Source organism: Streptopelia decaocto (genome assembly GCF_964273445.1).
Source record: "Streptopelia decaocto genome assembly, chromosome: 17".
Lineage (NCBI taxonomy): Eukaryota > Metazoa > Chordata > Aves > Columbiformes > Columbidae > Streptopelia > Streptopelia decaocto.
In genome coordinates, this window is record NC_138672.1 from 2,897,671 (window position 1) to 2,914,719 (window position 17,049).

The window sequence follows — 17,049 nt, forward strand, 5'->3', positions numbered from 1 at the left end:
TTTGCTCCTTGTCGCTCGCACGGACTCAGGTGTGCAGCTGAGTCCGGGGACAGGAGCTGCGATACCTGCGGTGCCCACGACCCGGCGGAGCCCGGCGCTCCGCTCCTCCCCGCCTCCCTTTCAGCTCCGACCACCGCAGAGTTTCCTTCTGCCCACCGCGAGGGAAAGGCCCAATGCTCCCCTGCTCAGCCTCCGGCCCCGCTCTGGCTCATCCTCCCTGTACTTTTTCACCCGCTTTGCTCCTTGGCCTCACACAGCGCAGGATCAGTGCCCACACGCGACTGTTGTGATGGGGAGAAGAACCATGTTGGAGGGAGCCGGCCCTGCCGTACCCGGGGCTGAACGGAGCGTTCCCAGCTCTGCCTGAGCCCTTTTGCCACCAGTGCTGGTAAATGTGTGAGAGAGCTGGAAACGGCTTCATTTCTGTGCCCAGCACCTTTAGATGTGGCGGGGGTTGGACACGGTGTGGGGCAGGGCTGGAGAGGAGCTTCAGGAGTGAGGTGTTTGTAGGGGATGGTCACACAGCTCTCCCCCAGCAGCAACGCTCTCTCTTCCACCTTAAACATAAGAGCCACTTCAACTTTTCTTCTGCTGCGTGGTGCCAATGTCAGGACAAAGTCAGGCTGTTATTTTGCCAAACAATGAAATACTGAGATGTGGATGGAGCAAAAACTGAGTAATCACTGAATCATTGAGCAATCAATTACCACCACATCGGTTCCTGGAGCTGTTTCGGGAATCCCGACCTTGAGGAACCTCCATTGTAGGGCAAAGTCCTGCAGCTCCGCAGTTCCACGGCTGGTGCTGGGGACCCCGGGAGTAAAACCTGTCTCTGGTAGGGGCAAAATCAGTTTTCCTTCACCAAGAGGGTGTGGGAACGTATCACCATGGGGAGGGGGATCATGGCGCAGCAAGCGTCACAACCTGCCCAAGCAAAGTTCCCAAGTGTTGGTGACAGTGTGGTCCGAGCAGGCAGCAGCACAGGAGCCCTCCAGGGACACTTCACACCAGCGCTTCCACATTTCCATGGAGAAGTTAAGCAATCTTTTCCCTGTATGAAATATCCACGTTGTTTCCTTTATTATATCTCCTAGTTTTATTTATTGTAGCTTATTTTGGGGGACTGGCTTATGTCGATTTGATGCCACTATTTTAGCCAAGAGGAGCAAAATGATGCCACCGTCCTGCTCAAATCCTCCCTCCTGCCATAACCTGCTCGTGTCACTGTCAGGGCTCTTTTGCTTTTCAACCTGCTGTATAATTTTAAGAAAAGGATGGCTCTACGCGGTTGGTGGGGTTGGATATGCTCCTGTCCTCTCTGGCACGTCTGCACGGTATTATTATGATCGTTATTATTACTGTTATTACTTTATGAATCGGTGCGTATGCACATTAACAAGGGTATGCACGGGACAGAGTCTGCCTGGCTCCAATCACCCTGGCACGAGGCACAGCTTGCATTTAGAAAATGATCTGAGCCTTCTGGGGCCACGTTTTGAGGCAGGTTTGCCCAATAATTCATGTTTTGAGCCCTCAGTCTTGACCGGGCTTTGCAATACAAATCTAATAACAGGCATGGCTGGGTGGTGAGACCTCTTTGCATATGAGCTTGTGTCACCTGGATGTTGTAATGCCAGCGAGACCTGGACGGAGCAGCCTTGGGAAGGCAGCTCAAGCTTTCAGCCAGCAGAGTAACAGCTAATTGAGCGTATTTCAATCAGAAGGAAAGCAAGCTCCACAGAGTGGAAGAAAATTGCATCTTAGAGTAATCTGAATGTGGGTAGATAATTAGGCCCATATTTCATGGGAACATTTGCTGGGCAACATAATGAAAAGGCCAGCAACATCATTTTCTTTAAGGAGCGTGGTGCCTCCCACAAGGGCCGTGCGGCGCTGCGGAGCAGGGGAAGGGTTGCCCGGCCAGGGGGGCTGGTGCGCGACGGTGCGAAGGTGGAACTTGTCCTCCCCGCTTCTAAAAGCTGCTAAGTCCAGCCCAGCTAAGCACAGATCCTCTCTTCCAGATCTCCAGTTTGGAGCCGGGCCGCCTCTGGCTTGCCCTGTTAGGAATGCAGCTTGTGCAGCAACAGAGAGATGATATAAAATATTTGGCTTCTTCATAATGCGGGCAAAATGAGAAGATTTGGGAAAGTGCAGTGACTTAGGAGGGTGGAGGAGAGGGTTCAGTCTTTGAGCACAGGTAACCCGTGATCGGGGTCTAAGGGGTCCGAATTCCCCTCCGACCAACACTGCACCCATTAGCACATCGGGGCTGGTACGTCATGTAACAGAAAGCGAGGCTGCGAGGCTGTATCCATCTCTGATAATTTCTGATTAAGCCTTTTACTAAAAATAGCTGGGGCTGAGCTGGCCTAACATTGGGTCTGAGTGCTCCAGTCCCAGCTGGTTCAGAACAGCCGTTCACCCGGCTTCTTTGGGACTGCATTTGAACAAGCTCTTATTTTCTGATGTCAAATGCTTGGCCATTTAAGAACAGCTCTGTCCAAATGAATCTGCTCAAAGCAAAGCCATAATTCTTGGCTAACTCCAACTTGTTAGCTATTGATATTGCTTCTGTGATATATTGCCTAATTTTAATTATGCCAGTGTTAGGGAACTTATTTTCTTACAGTGCCTCATTAGAGTGAAGTTTCCAATCAATTAATTCAACAGTAACATCTTGAAGTGACTAAAATGGCCAAGCGGGAAGGTGCGTAGATGATATTTGAGTGACCTCGTGGTACCTGGGGACCTTAAGCTTCCCAGTGCAGTTGGCCATAAGTGTTGTCCTCAAGCTCTTTCCAAACAGTGTTACGCAGGTTAAACCCGACAGCTCGCCCACCGCCTTGGATTTATAATGTCACCATCTCTCAGGTACGTAGTGACTTGTCAGAAGGGATTAATTAGGACACTGTGTTTATGGATGGTGGACACGTCAGTTTGTCATCTTTTCCGCCCGGTGCTTTGTCCGTCCGTCACCACCGCGCCCGGGCTGCTTGTCTTGTGCAGATCAACAGGAGCAGAGGGCAGGGGGCTAAAACCATCCATACCTGAGCCAGTCCTCCCGTACCACTTCTGCGGCCTCAGCATGTGATGCTCAGTGATGCACAACCCTGGGAAGTGTCCCCAGGGAGGGTCCCACACCTCCCTTGGCACTGTTAACCTGTTATTGTGCCCTTCCCAGTAACTAAAGAACCAACTGTGTTATCCGCAGAGCCCACGGATGGTCGTTTTCCTCCTGTGTGCCTGTCTTTGTTATTATCTGCTCTGGATGGCCCGAGCCACTTTATTACCTAGTTACTACCATGAGGTCCTTGTATGATTCTTTACTGCGTCTCATGTATTTATGACCCTGGTACCTCAGCATCGTCAGCAAGCTTTGTCACCTCTTTTTTTCAATTCCTTTTCAAGATTCTTTCTGAATACTCTGAAGTGAGCAGAGCCCAGCACAGGTCCCTCCCTTCAGGACCCTGCCTATTGATAACTACTCTTCAAAAATCCTTTAACCACTTATTTATCTATTTCAAGCCTTTTCTGCTAATCCCACAGTAGCTGTGTTTCTGTAAGAAACTGCCTCAACAGATCTTTTGGGAATCCAGGCAGGCTGTAGCACATGCTTATCGGTTCCTCTAAAGAACTGTAACAGATTCATGAAGCATTCCTTTATCCAAGGAAAACCACCTTTATTTTGGTCCTGGTATTGCGGATGTATCCAAGTATGCACTAATCATATTCTTTCTTACAGTTTCTATCAGTTTGCCCAGGAGGGACCTCAGACTTCATGGTCTCTAATAACCTCAAACCCTTCTCACTTGTCACCTTGAAGCTCTCAGACACTGAGGCAATGTTACACACAGTGATTACATATTACAATTAAGTAATTAAACTGTTTCATCTCTGAGTTCCTGAGCACTTAAGTGAACCATCTCAGTTTGGTGAATTTGCAGTCTTTGGTTTGGCTATTTGTTCCTCAACTACTTCTGCTGACACTTGACTATGAGCCAAATCCAACGCCACGTCCATATAGAGATGACTTTTGGCACAGGACCCTCTCCGAGCTTTTCCTCACTGACTGCGGATGCAAAATGTTCATTGTTTTTCTGTTCTGACCTTATCTCCTACGAATGCTCCTCTTGCACTGCGGCCAACTTCTGACTCTCCAGACTCCAACAGGCTTCCCGTGCCTGGTGTGTTTGAAGAAGAATTTATTACTGTTTGCCTTTGCCTTTTGCAGGTTGTTCCTGTGACTGGCTTTGTCTTGCCTTATTTCTCTTTTTTTGCATTTATATTGTCAGGATATACATAGGGGTTTTTTGTTTGTTTTGATAAAATTGGCTTTTCTAAACATAAAAAGACTGGATCTTTAAAGTATGAGAATCATCGGGCCATCTCAGCCTGACCTAAGACCTAGACTTAACCAGGTCTGGGGCTCCAGGCTGCCCAGGAGGCAGAGACGTGCTGTTGGGTTTGACAGGATGCTGAGATACCAGATCTTTCAAGTGTCATGCATTTCTATGGACAAAAATCATCACTGGCCAGGATGAATTTTGCCTGGGTTGTGTTTTGGGATATTGCACCTTCACTGCTGGAAGGAGGGGAACATTTCTCTGCCCAGCCATGATTATTTTGGAAGCTGTTTTGGGGTGAGCTCAGCAGGGAGAGCCCCATGAGTGCAGGTTTGGGGCTGGGGCGGAGGGACCGCGATGCTCCTGCCTCCTCGGCCCCTTTGCCTACGTGTGTGCGTCTGGAAGGCCCGTTGCCATGGAGAAGCGATGGGGAACAGTCTGCCTGGCTCGCCTGACTCTTTTCCGAGCACGAAGCAAAGGCGTCTTCCAGCTGCACTGTGCTGCCTCCTCTTCTGTGCCACGCCGGGGGAACCCAGACCCCCAAATACCGCTGAGAAACCCAAAGGCAGGGAAAAAAAACCCTAAATGAAGGTGGGGAAGGAGCAGAGCGTGAAAGGGGAAACCGCAGGGTGATGGATCAGCGTGACAGAGCGATGGAGCCAGGCGCTTCTCAAGGGCACACAGGCCAAGAGGTGACTGTTGCAACAAGGGAAATTCCCATTAGACAGAAAGAAAAAATCTTTCCCTGTGAGAGCGATGCAGCCCTGGGACATGGACCAAAGTGGTGGTGGCATCTCCATCCTCTTCAAAAGCCATCTGGCCAAGCCCTGAGCAGCCCATGTGCCTTTGTAGTGAGCCCTGCACTGGGCTGCACCCTCCCCAGCCTTGAAGAGCGAGACCTTGCTGGGGAATGGACAAGGGAGAGTTCACAAGAGCTCCAAGACGCACAAATGTGACAGAGAGTGGTCTAAAAACAGGGTGAAGGTGGAGGCATCCCCGCTTTTTAATTTTGAGAATTGACAATACTGGACACCGCTTCACTGAGACTCTAACTGCTTGCATGGTGCAAATTCTCCACAGTTCTTTTTAAGGTGCTCCCTGAAAACAGATGGATTTTCTCTCATTTTCTGTTGTAGAAACTCTGTGGTGACATGACTGTGCAACAAAACACAGGGTGAGGGCGGGGGGATAGTCATGAGTTGAAGTTTAATGGAGTCATCTCCTGTGGGAAGGAATTTAATGCGCTGACGCTGGGTTTTGTTTTGCACCTGGAGAATGTCACTGTGAGCAACTTTGGGGTATTTTCAGGTAGATCTGCTGGGGATTATGTCAGGGAGAGAGTCAATCTTTCTGTTAGTTTTGGGGGTTTTTTGTTGTTTGCGTTTTTAAAGGATAGCACTTGCCACAAGAGACAAAATATTTAAGCATAGACATAAAGAGCATTTCAAGAGCATTTCCCCCCCTCTAATTATGCAGGAAAAAGGGGGATCAAAAAGCTCAGGCTGACCTTATTTTTAAAGTATTCTCATGTATTTCTCTTTTCTCCCTTCTTTTGACTGTGCACCTTCAGATCTCTGTGTTCCTAGTGGCACAAAGCAAGACCCAGCATCGAATTAGACGAGCACGCATCAGCTCTCCCACTCCTGCTGCCAACACGCAGGACCGACGCGTACCTGCCCTAAAATCCGTTTGCCAATCTTAGCACACGGGATAGAGACCGTAAAGTTTAAAGGAGTCCCAAGGAACAGCTCTCATGTCCAAGAGCCGCTCTGCGGGGCGAGCGGGACGCTGAGGCCAGCGCGGTCGGTGGCAGTGATGGAGCAGCCAATGTCACTTAGCATCGCGCCTTCGGTCAGCTGGGCTGAGCTAAAAAGCAGGGTGATGTCTCTTTTTTTGCACACACAGCACTTTATCTGCTTACAGCTTCGGTCTGAGCGAAGACACATTTCTGAAAGTTTGTTATTCACTGTGAACTCCCCAGTCTCTGATAAAATTCCAGCTGACGAGGTATTTACATCCCACTCCTGGTGTCCACACACCAGGGTAGTTGGGTACCTTATTCATCTTTTTTCCTGCTCTCTGCACAAATGACTTTATTTTTCAATTTGTAGATTAACAGACCAGATATTTAGATTTAATTTGTTCAAATCCTCATATGTTTTCTTGAAGATTTGCCTTTGGAGTGTATGGAGAGGACTGAAGCTTTTCCCAGATTTGGGTCTCTTCCATCCAGGGTCTCTGGAGGACAGTGGAACATGAGCTTATGCTACAGCCTTTCCCCAGGTACAGCTGCGACAAGATGCGTCTGTTTGTCTGTCCCTCCCTCCTTCAGTTGCCTCTTTTCACAAAGCTTGTAGGAAGTTTAATTATCTATAAAACTTCTACTTCTGATAAATACTGGTGAATGAGTTAGCTCTGCATTCCTGGGATTTGTGTGCTCGCTCACAGAGCCAAGGGACCCCTCAAGTGTTTCTTCTGTATATATTGTGAATAGTGTTTTAAAACCTCCTGCCCCCACTCGCTCAGGTGAAAACAGATTTATAAAATACTTTCTCAAAGAAAAGCACTTTCCCAGACCCTCCTAGGGATCAAAACCTACATCCATTAAATTGATGTGGGGGCTGGAACCCCTCCACCTGAAGGAAGGCTGGAAGAGTTGGGATTGTTCACAGAGAAGAGAAGGCTCTGGGGAGATCTTCTTGTGGCCTTTCAATGTACAAAGGGGGCTTATGAGAATGAGAAAGGCTTTTAACAGGGTCTGTAGTGACAGGATAAGGAACAAAGGTTTTAAAATGATAGACGACATGTTTAGGTTAGGCATGTTTATAAATATATAAAGGGTGAGTGCCATGGGGATGGAGCCAGGCTCTTCTCGGTGGCAAACAATGATAGGACAAGGGGTAATGGGATCAAGCTGGAACACAAGAGGTTCCACTTAAATTTGAGAAGAAACTTCTTCTCAGTGAGGGTGACAGACACTGGAACAGGCTGCCCAGGGAAGTGGTGGAGTCTCCTTCTCTGCAGACATTCAAAACCCGCCTGGACATGTTCCTGTGCGACCTCACCTAGGTGTTCCTGCTCCAGCAGGGGGATTGGACTAGATGATCTTTTGAGGTCCCTTCCAATCCCAAACATACTGTGATACTGTGATACTGTGTGATAAGGAAGAAGTGTTTTACAATGGGGCTGGTGAAACCCTGAACAGGCTGCCCAGGGAAGCTGTGGATGCCCCATCATTAGAAGTGTTCAAGGTCAGGTTGGACGGGGTTGGAGCAACCTGATCTAGTGGAAGGTGTCCCTACCCATGGCAGGGGGGTGGACTGGATGAGCTTTGAAGGTCACTTCCAACCCAAACCGTTCCATGATTCTGTGAAACGAAAATCCCTGGGGCTTAGCTGACCGAATGGCCCATCAGCTCCTGCACTGTGTGTGTTTTCAAGCATTCGATGAGCCCAGGGAAGGTGTTTTCTCTGGTAGGTGACACTGGGGACGAGGAGGTGTCTGGACACGCAGCTCTGCCTCATGGCTCTGCTGCCTCGAGGAGCATCCTGAGCCAGCCTGGGACCTGCTCTGGGACGGTGGTGCTGAGCAAGGATGGGCTGAGGGGACCGAGCCAGAGGAGAACGGGCATTGGTGTCATTCCTTCAGAGACGTGTGTTCAGAACCTGATGGCGTGACCTTGGTGACTGTGTCCACCCCATGAGCGCCCACCCGTGCTACAACAGAGCACCCAGCTGTGGAGAATTGACCGTGCATAAAACGTTTACCTGTTCTGTCAAAGGCACCTCTAGTTTTATGGCAAAATCACCGCGTTTTTGCAGGTTGCAGGTCTGACTCCTGCCGGGAGCCCGGAGGGAACACCCCCCGGCCTCCCCTCGCCACCGGCCGGACGCGCCCCGCAGGTGAGGGCGGGACCCGCGGGGTGGGGACAACTGCCCTTGCCGGGGGTCGCCGGGTCGAGCCGCCCGCCTGAGGCGGGGCCGGCCCGCCATGATGTCACCGGGCGGGGGCGGAGGGGGGAGCCGCCGGCCAAATATAGCGGCGCTTCCTGGGCGGCGGGCGGCGCCCGGGCCCTCCCTCCTGCCGCAGTCAATGAGGAGGCAGCGGCCGCGGCGGAGCGCAGCAGTCGGCGGGGGCAGCGCGGCGGGGCGGGCCGGGGGCGCCGCGGCATGGCGGGGCGCTGAGAGGCGGGCGGCAGCGAGGGGCGGCGGCGCGCCCCGCACCCGGCCCCGCCGCGGCATGGGCAGCCGCGGGGTTGTGCGATGAGCGCTCCCCCGGCGGCGTCCCCCCGCGCGAATATGGGCACAGCCGTGTCCAAAAGGAAGACGCTGAGGAACGAGGCCATGTCGTCGGTGGCGGCCAAAGTGAGGTGGGTGCCGGGGGCGCGGGCGGGCGGGCCCCGCCTCGGGGAGCTCCGCGCTGCGGGGACCCTGCCCGCCCCCGGCCGTGCGGGGGGCGCCGAGCTGCGGGAAGGCCCCGAGGCCCTCCGGACCAGCCGAGGCTGCTACGACCCCGGGTCGTGTCCCGCAGGGCCGGGCTGTGCGGGGCCACCGGGCAGGTGCTCCCCCCGGGGCTCGGGAGTGGCGGCCTGGGCTGCGAGAGCTTGGAGGCGCCCGGCATGTGCCCGCTCGGCCCCCTCGCCACGGTACCCCCAGAGCAGCCACCCGCCTGCTGTGGCTGGGGGTGACCGTGCTCCCCGCACGCAGCGGACCCTCAGCCCTGGGCGAGCTGGTTTGTCTCCAAAGGTCGGACCCTCAGCCCTGGGCGAGCTGGTTTGTCTCCAAAGGTCGGACCCTCAGCCCTGGGCGAGCTGGTTTGTCTCCAAAGGTCGGACCCTCAGCCCTGGGCGAGCTGGTTTGTCTCCAAAGGTCGGACCCTCAGCCCTGGGAGAGCTGGTTTGTCTCCAAAGGTGTCTGTGCTTCTCGCTGCCAGCCCGGCCAGCAGCATCCGCAGGTTTTATTTCCTCGGTTTGCAAGGAGCAGGTCAAGGCTGGGTCTGTCTAATCTTTGGGAACTGGAAGTGTGGTCAGTTTGCTCAGTGGTTTTTCATCAGCTGAAATGTCATCTGTGTGTCCGACGGCACAGTCAGCAGCTTTCTTCAAGGGGTCATGCTCCTTTGAATGGAAAACCCATTGCATGGCATCTCTCTCCGGCAGCGTCCCAAGCCACTGCCTTGACCAGTTAAAAGATTGGGGTTCTATATTGTGCCTGTTTTGCGTTTGTATTTTGTCTTACAGTGTAGAATTTCACTTACTGTCTGATCCTAGTGCTTTTTAGTATCAAACATGGGAGAACCTGGAAAATGTGTATGTTGCATGCAGGTTTAAAAAGCTATTGCAGATGGGCGTTGCTGCGGTGCCCTTTGCCCAGAGAGATGGGAAGGACCCTTCTCCACGCTGCGGTGCAGGTGTCACAGCGATCACCCGGTGACTGTTTGGGGCACTGGCGCAGCTTTTGGCTGCTCCCACAGCACAGCTGTGCGAACAGGCAGGTCTGTCAGCGTCTCTGCCACATCTAGACTCGCTCTTTGCTACTGAAAAAAATAGGAAGAAATAAACTTTTGAACTGTGTTATATAACACCTCCTTTGTGTTAGACAGAATTGCTTCAGAATAACCCGGAGTTATGTGTAGGACTTGATCTGTGCAGCTGAGAGATCTCAGCCACCTCTCTGTGACTGTAACTCGGCATTATGGCATCTCTGCTGTGCCAGGAGGAAAGATAGTCTTATGAGTTGAAGCGAAGAGATCCAAAGATGTCTGTTTGCATTGTAAAGAAATCTATCCTTCAATGTCTGAAGTGCCTCTGGAGAAAGCTGTCCGGGCAGAGCCTGGAACTTTTCTCCGTGGTTCATAACCCTAACAAAAACCAGAGCGCTTTCAGTGGCATTCAAAGATCTGGAAGTAGGATTCTTTTCAGCCAGGTGGATATACAGAAATGACACAAAGTGCACCAGAACTGTTGTAATGGGGTTCTGGGTGTGGGATTAGACAGTCGCACAAGCAACGTATTTGGTAATCAGTAAGATTTCAAATGTTAGAGTGGCTGTTTGAGTGCGACTAATGTGTTTTGGATGTGACGGACTTTGAGCCCACACCAGGATGGTCAGATGCCACTCAAGTGGTATCAACTCTGTAGAGTCCAAGAGGTGTCTCTGGGATTCTGGTTTGCTACATACCTGTTCCAACTACTGACCTGCTGCTGTTATGTGGGAGCTCTGAGATCTCTCTTGGTGGTAAGAATTGGGGTGGTTTGACCAAAAAAGTTAGCTGAGCAGGCTTGGGCTGGGGAACGTGAAGTCCTTGAGGGGTGTCTGGTTGTGCAGACCATGGCACAGGACAGGTGCTCGTGTGTCTCCCTGTTCATACCCTGCCCTAGAAGTGCCAAATTGAAATAGCGTTTGGGGAGGGCAAAGAACTTGTTGAGGAGCTCCCTGACTTGCCTCCTTGCATGGAGAAGGTGCCAGTGGGGACAGGCGCTGCCAATGTGCCTCTGTCCTGCTGTTCCTGCCTTGTGAGGGCTCTGCCACCCGCAGGATTTCTCCAGCGGTGATGACCCACCTGCTGAAAGGTTCCTCTGGGCTTCCCAGAGCACATCACTACATCCTCTGCTCTGCCCTGGGTCCACCTCTGTGTCCCCATGTCCTTATCTTCCTTACATGCAGCGCGAAGGCTCTGCAGGACAGTAGATAAGGCTACAAAGACAGTTCTGCTCTTCCCAAGAGGGCTGGGTGCTTGGGTCACCTCTGTGGGTGGCTCTGCTGCAGTGATCGGTCCCCTGCGGTTTCGGGTAGGCGGCGGGGGGATCCTGTTCTCGTGCTGCAGGAGGAGATGCCCTGCAATTGTTTCTCTGCACCTCCTGAGCTCTGCCCTGTTCATAGCTCTGCTGGCTTTTCTTTTTTTGAGAGAAAAATAACCTCCTGAAACTCGTTGCAAGTCCAAGTGGCCCTAATGTATATTTATTACGTGTGGCTGAAGAGTGTGTGTGTGTGTGTGTGCGCACATTTCTCTCTCTTACTGAGCGGGGAGCATCATTTGTTTGCTGTAGTGAGTAATGTGATCTAAGCAGAAGGTGCAAGCTCCCTAGATTCCTAAATTAAAATCTCTGCAGAGCGACTCAGGGGAGTCTCCAGTCCCAGGAGAATTAATTAAGCTCCATGCAGTTTGTTGTGTGCTAGGTCTTTTAAATAGCTCCTTACAAAATAATGGCACAGTTGCTCTGTGCTGGCGTTGTCGAGAGCATCTGCGATGCTGCGAACTTTGGTCTCTGTCGTCTTGTCCTCTCCTGGGAGAGTTGCAGCAAACCGCGCACCGATTCTGCATACGGCACCGCAAAGTGACCGTGGCTTAGTGCTGTTGCTTTGGTGAAATTTGAAGTGATTTCGTGCGAGATCTCCCCGTTGAGCTGTGTTTTCATTCCTGTGTGTGCTTTTTTCACCTTGCAGCTCCCGGGGCACGAGTGTTGAAGGGACGGTGCAGTTGTCCTTGAGGTGTGACCTTGGTGCTGCCCCTGCGCCGACAGCCCCCAGGCTGCTGCCGTGGGGCTTTGTGCTGGTTCTTCTCGGGGTCCTGGCCCCTGTGGTGTCTGACACACGCTCCTCAGCTTCCTCAGCACACTTTCAAGGGCACAGATGATCCAAAGCCTTGAGAAACTGGCCCTCTTTGTCCTTGCTGCCTTGACACCTACAGAACAATGCTGGCACCCCAACTGTGGCCGTAAATAAGTTTTCCTGCAGCTCTGCTTTGTGTTACTCTGGCCTACAGCTTTTCTTTAGGAGTGTGTGATAGCGCGAGCAAACGGACACGAGACTTTTGCTGGGCGTTCCAGAACCGTCTCTCCTCGCTGTAGTTTAGCACAAGAAATATTTCAGTTGAACGTGTGGTTCTTCTTACCCAATTTCAGTACTTTGGTGTCTAGTCTGAGATACCCCACAGAGAGGTAAGAGTTGGTCTTGCTCCCCCTGCACTCACCAGAGAGGGCTGGGAGTGGGTTTAAACAAGGCGGTGAAGCGTAAAGGGTAAAACTTGCCCTGAAAAATGCCAGGGTACTTGAATACGTTCCTTATCGTGGATTTCTTGCTCCAGGAACAATTTTGTCTTAGGTTGGGGTTCTTCATGGAGTCTAGATTTCGTTTTTCCATTTGTGGATTTTCTGTGGGTGTTATGAACTCTCTGGGCTTTGATTACCTTGTTCTTTTAACTTATTCCTGCTCTGCCTCTCCAGGCTTTGTGACTGTAAATTCCACCAAGATCTTGGGGTCTTTGACTTTAAGATCCATTGCTGACATCCGATTTGCTTTTCTGGAGAGTGAGAATTTAGCATTTTAAAATTTAAAATTAAAATTTTCCCGCGGCCACCTCCCTCCATAGATACTTCAGAAAACTGATTTTTGTTGGGGTATGATATTAGGTTTAAACACGGCAGGTGTGAGCGGTGTGTAATGACTGAGCTGTTAACAGGGGGTGCTGGCGGTGTCCCCCCGCGCGGTGACGAGAGCAGGATTGCTGCTGTGGGAGGACGCGGGTCCGGATGATGCAGGTCTGTTCTCTGGAGCTTTCCTGAGGTGCAGCGCTGTCAGGTGCTGTCACAACACATTCCTGCTCTCCTCCTCTGGGCATTACTTCAGGAGGAACACGAGAAGGTGGTGGGTGTTCTTTATTTTTCCATGTAATACTGCTGAATAGTCCAGGTTTTGCTAAGCTTGCTGCTCTGCTCAAAGTTGAATCATCTTGGGTCTTTCGCGTACCTCTGAGTGTTTCAATACCCATTTCTTCGCTCGGTTCAGTGTCAGTTTGATGGATTGCATAAATTTGTGTGCATCAATTTCTCCTAGCTGCTCGTATGCATCAAGGCCCCTTGTATCCTGTTGATGTGATTATTTCAGAGACATGAAGGCTATTCCATGCTCATCACGTTGTAATTGAGATCTTTGTTATTTGGCGGCTTTCCTCCTTCTAGCAAATGGATGTCTAGACCGTCTGTGCTTCTTTGCAAAATCTCAGCCAGTTTCTCTTCCAGCCCTTCGACACCTAATGCACCGTGAGCGCTGAAAAGAGCCCTCGGACGGGCAGCAGCCTTTGCTGCCTGTGTTGTGCTGCCCTGTCCCACCCTCCGCATTCTTGGAGTCGTTCTGATGGAGAAGAAGCTGGAGAAGATAGTGGTGTTTTCTCTGAGGCAATGGCAGTCTGGTCTTTACTGGTTAGGCTCAGTAGCGCAGCGTGCTAAGGCTGTGGTCCCTGGTTGATGTCCTTTTGTTAAATCGAGCCTATGTAACGTGCAGGTCTGATCTGCCACTGAAATGAAAACCTCTCCCTGGATGAGTCAGGGCTGAACTTGTTCATGTCAGCAGCCGATCACCACTCGGTACTACCTGCTCATTTGTATGCAGCTTTTGCGGGGTCATACACTCGGGTTATAGCTCGTCAGCACGCAGATCTGTAAGGCACCTTGTACTTCATCTCATTTATATGAAACAAGTCTCCTTTTTTATCTCTTGCCAGTTAAGCTATCCTGAGGTGTCTCTGTTCTGAGCCCAGTTGAAAGGTTTTCTGTCCAACGCCATCAGAAGCCGTGACGGGACTTGAACTTGGCTGTGACAGTGGAGGCAAAACTGAGCTGAGAGAAAAGCATGACTGTGTGACTTGTATTAATACAGTGTGTCAATAAAAGAAATAGTAAAGAATGGGATGAATGGAGCAGCTACCATCTGTCTGAATTTTGCTCTCACTTTATTTTGATCAAGTCAGCGGGTGGCTGAAGAGAAGGGGGTGAATGGCAGCTGCTGGTGACCTGGGGTGACTGGGAGCACAGTCAGGGTGGTAATGGGCACAAAGGGCTTGGCGAGGGGAGCCTGGGCATGAGGAGCTGGTTGGCTGCAGAGTCCCCTTGGCACAGGACACACTCAGCCCTCTGTGGGAGATCAGTGAGGCACGGCCAAGGAGAAGTCGGTGCCACTTGGGAAGCGGGAATGGAGAAGGAAACCACTGAGATAATAGGCAAAAAAATGAGCCTGAAGTTTGCAGTGTAATTGGCTGGAAAACCCCTGTTGCACATTGTACCGTGCAGGCTTCATTACCTTATTAGCTGTTGCCAGATAATTGTGATCAAGTGTCCACGTTTGTTTGCTCTTAGGCTGGCCTGTGGTGTCGGAGGACAATGGAGCGGCTGTGGCACAGCTGCAGGTGACCCTGTTTTCACCGTGGATCGAGGTGGGACGGAGGACAGTGCTCCTCCCTGGCTCTGTGTTAGCTGTTTGCAGTTTGGGTCTCAGGAGGTGCTTGGTACTAATTTTTTGAGCTTGTGGTTTGCAGGCGAAGGGTGAAGAGTTGATTCTGATTTTAAGGCAGCCACATCAGCTTCAGGCATTGGCAGAGAATTGAGTGGAGAGAATGGTAGATGGGCTAACGTGCTCTTGGAGCTTTTGAACTAGTTACAGGCTAAATTTTATCATCACATTTCAGCATTTCTTGTGTAAATTGCCATGTTCTCTCAGTGATAATTTACCTGAGAACTTGCTCGTTGTTATTTTTGTCTACATGGAATGACTCCTGATACACATGAGGAGCTTCAGAATCTTTCCCAAGAGTGTAAGCACCCTGTTTGTGAAATGCGTTGATGATGCCTGGCAAGGACAGACGTTTTCATAGGAAGCCTTGGAGTCCCAGAAATGTTGGTGGAAGAGGTCTGGGAAGTCTAGAGCCCAACCACCTGCTCCAAGCGGGGCTGGTGCCAGTGCCAGCTGAGATCAGCGGTGGCTTTGGCTGAGCCTTAACCACCTCTAGGATGGAGTGCAGGAGCAGCGCAGGAGTGCTCTTGTAGCTGCATAGCCTGATGTTAGAATCATAGAATCATTTAGGCTGGAAAAGACCATTAACATCATTGAGTCCAACTGTAAACCTGACACTGCCAAGTCCACCACCAAACCATGTCCCTAAGCACCACATCTACACATCTTTTAACCACCTTCAGTCCAGCTCCCAACTTTACATTTGTGTGTTACCCCAGGACCAAGTCCTGCTTTTTGCCCCAATAGAAACGTAATGAGTGCATGAACATCCACGAGGCGCTGGTCAGTCTGTATGGGTGAACCATGATGGTCATCCCTTTGTTCTTCATAGTGGAAACTTCGTACTACTTGTAGAGCTTCCTCATGTGACAGTCTCTGCATGGCCATCCCTGGGGGTGCTTTGGTGTTGGGGAGGACAGTTTCGGCAACTGCCACCTCCAGCTGGTGTCTAAAGGTACAATCTGGTACAAGACAGGCAAGAAGCTGGGAACAGAAAACCCTCCGCTCTGTGTGTTAGCTGTAATGGCACAAAAGGTTAAACCTTGCTTCCTGCACAGCTCCGAAGCATTTTGTGTTTGGCTGTGCTGAAATTTCGTCCCAGGGAGATTAGATTACTCTTTCTTCATCGCTCATATTGATCCCCTATTGCTGGCTGTGGATGACAAATGGACTTCCCACTCAGCTCCAGTCGCTCTGGGAGGTATATTGTAGCTTTGTTAATCTTTTTCCTTTTGGAAGGAGGTGTAGAAAAGCAGTGGGAGAAAATCTTGCCTACACAGGTGAGAATACGCTGCTGCATCGGGTAGCAAAGCAGAAGATTGTTTTGGAGGTCAAAGCCATTTCCTATGTAGATGATTAATGGCTGTAACGAGCGTGGCCTTTAGTGGCAGCTTGAACTGGAGAGGGATGTTGTGAGGTTGAGCACCTCTGAAGGGAGAGGAGGGGACACAAGGACACGATGCTTTGGCACGGAGAGTCTTCCCTGTTGCTGCAAGTATTTGTGTTCTCCCCCAAGAGATGCTGGTGTGCTTGCTGGCTGAGAGCGCTTGGCTGCTGGGTTTGCTGGCTTGGCTTGCCAAGCAGGTGGGTGGCTGTTTCATCTCGGTGTTCACGAGCCCCCATGCTGGACTGTTTGCTGGCAAATATCACCCTGATCGTGATGCTGCAGACCTTGGAGAGATTGTTCTACAAACTTGGGGAGAAGACATGGCTGCGGAAAAGCTGGTATTAGCTGTGTTCAGTCACGGGTTGGTTTGGTGTGGCAGGACACGCAGCAGGGTGTTACAAATATCCTGGCAATAGGAGACTGGAAGTTATATTTGCTGTACACCAGGGAATGCGTGCCTTGACCAAGGATTCCTTTCCTGTGTGGGCTGAAAGCAGAAAGCTTTGCTGTGGTTGGAATATTCATAGGTTTGCTCTCTTATGTGGGCCTTGAGGTGTGATAAGGGTTGAGCTCACCCTGCCTGGTTGATTCTTAATAAATTTTGGTAGCATCTCAGTCATCCTCAGGACTTGAATCCATCAGAGGACCAACAACTGCTTCTGTGGGGTGTTTGGGGTTCTCTCAAATAAGGTTGCCCATTAATCCAAATACTGACATAGCTGGTGCTTGAGAGCTTGGGGTCAAGGTAGGTGAAATGGTATTAGCGTTAATGTCTAAGCTGGGCTGGCTCACAGATTGGAGCGTTTGAACCGCAGCAGAGGTTGGGGCCATGGTTTGGACCGGGGTGGAGACACCTCTGCCCTGCTGGCAGTGTTTAACTCAGACACTCACCCAGCTCCTGTGTGCATCACAGAAACAAGGCCAATTAATGCACGTGCATTTCTATTTTTTTTTCAGTTTTAACAGAGAAACTAAACACAAAAGTAGAGCTGGGCTTGTAGTCCAACTCTGTTTTCCCATTCATCCAGGGAAAAAC

The 17,049-nt window shown here is 50.9% G+C and overlaps 1 protein-coding gene across 3 annotated transcripts in view; it reads left to right on the forward strand.

Annotated features, from left to right (window-relative positions):
* Positions 1-8,484: 8,484 nt before the first annotated feature.
* Positions 8,485-17,049, forward strand: part of NSMF (NMDA receptor synaptonuclear signaling and neuronal migration factor) — a 47,259-nt gene continuing 38,694 nt past the window's right edge. For 2 of the 3 annotated variants that reach the window (XM_082067872.1, XM_082067873.1), the window contains exon 1: positions 8,485-8,712. In XM_082067872.1, the coding sequence (XP_081923998.1) occupies positions 8,606-8,712 (107 nt within the window). In that variant the 5' untranslated portion in view covers positions 8,485-8,605. The remainder of the gene's footprint in view (positions 8,713-17,049) is intronic. The other variant, XM_082067874.1, reaches the window with a different exon arrangement.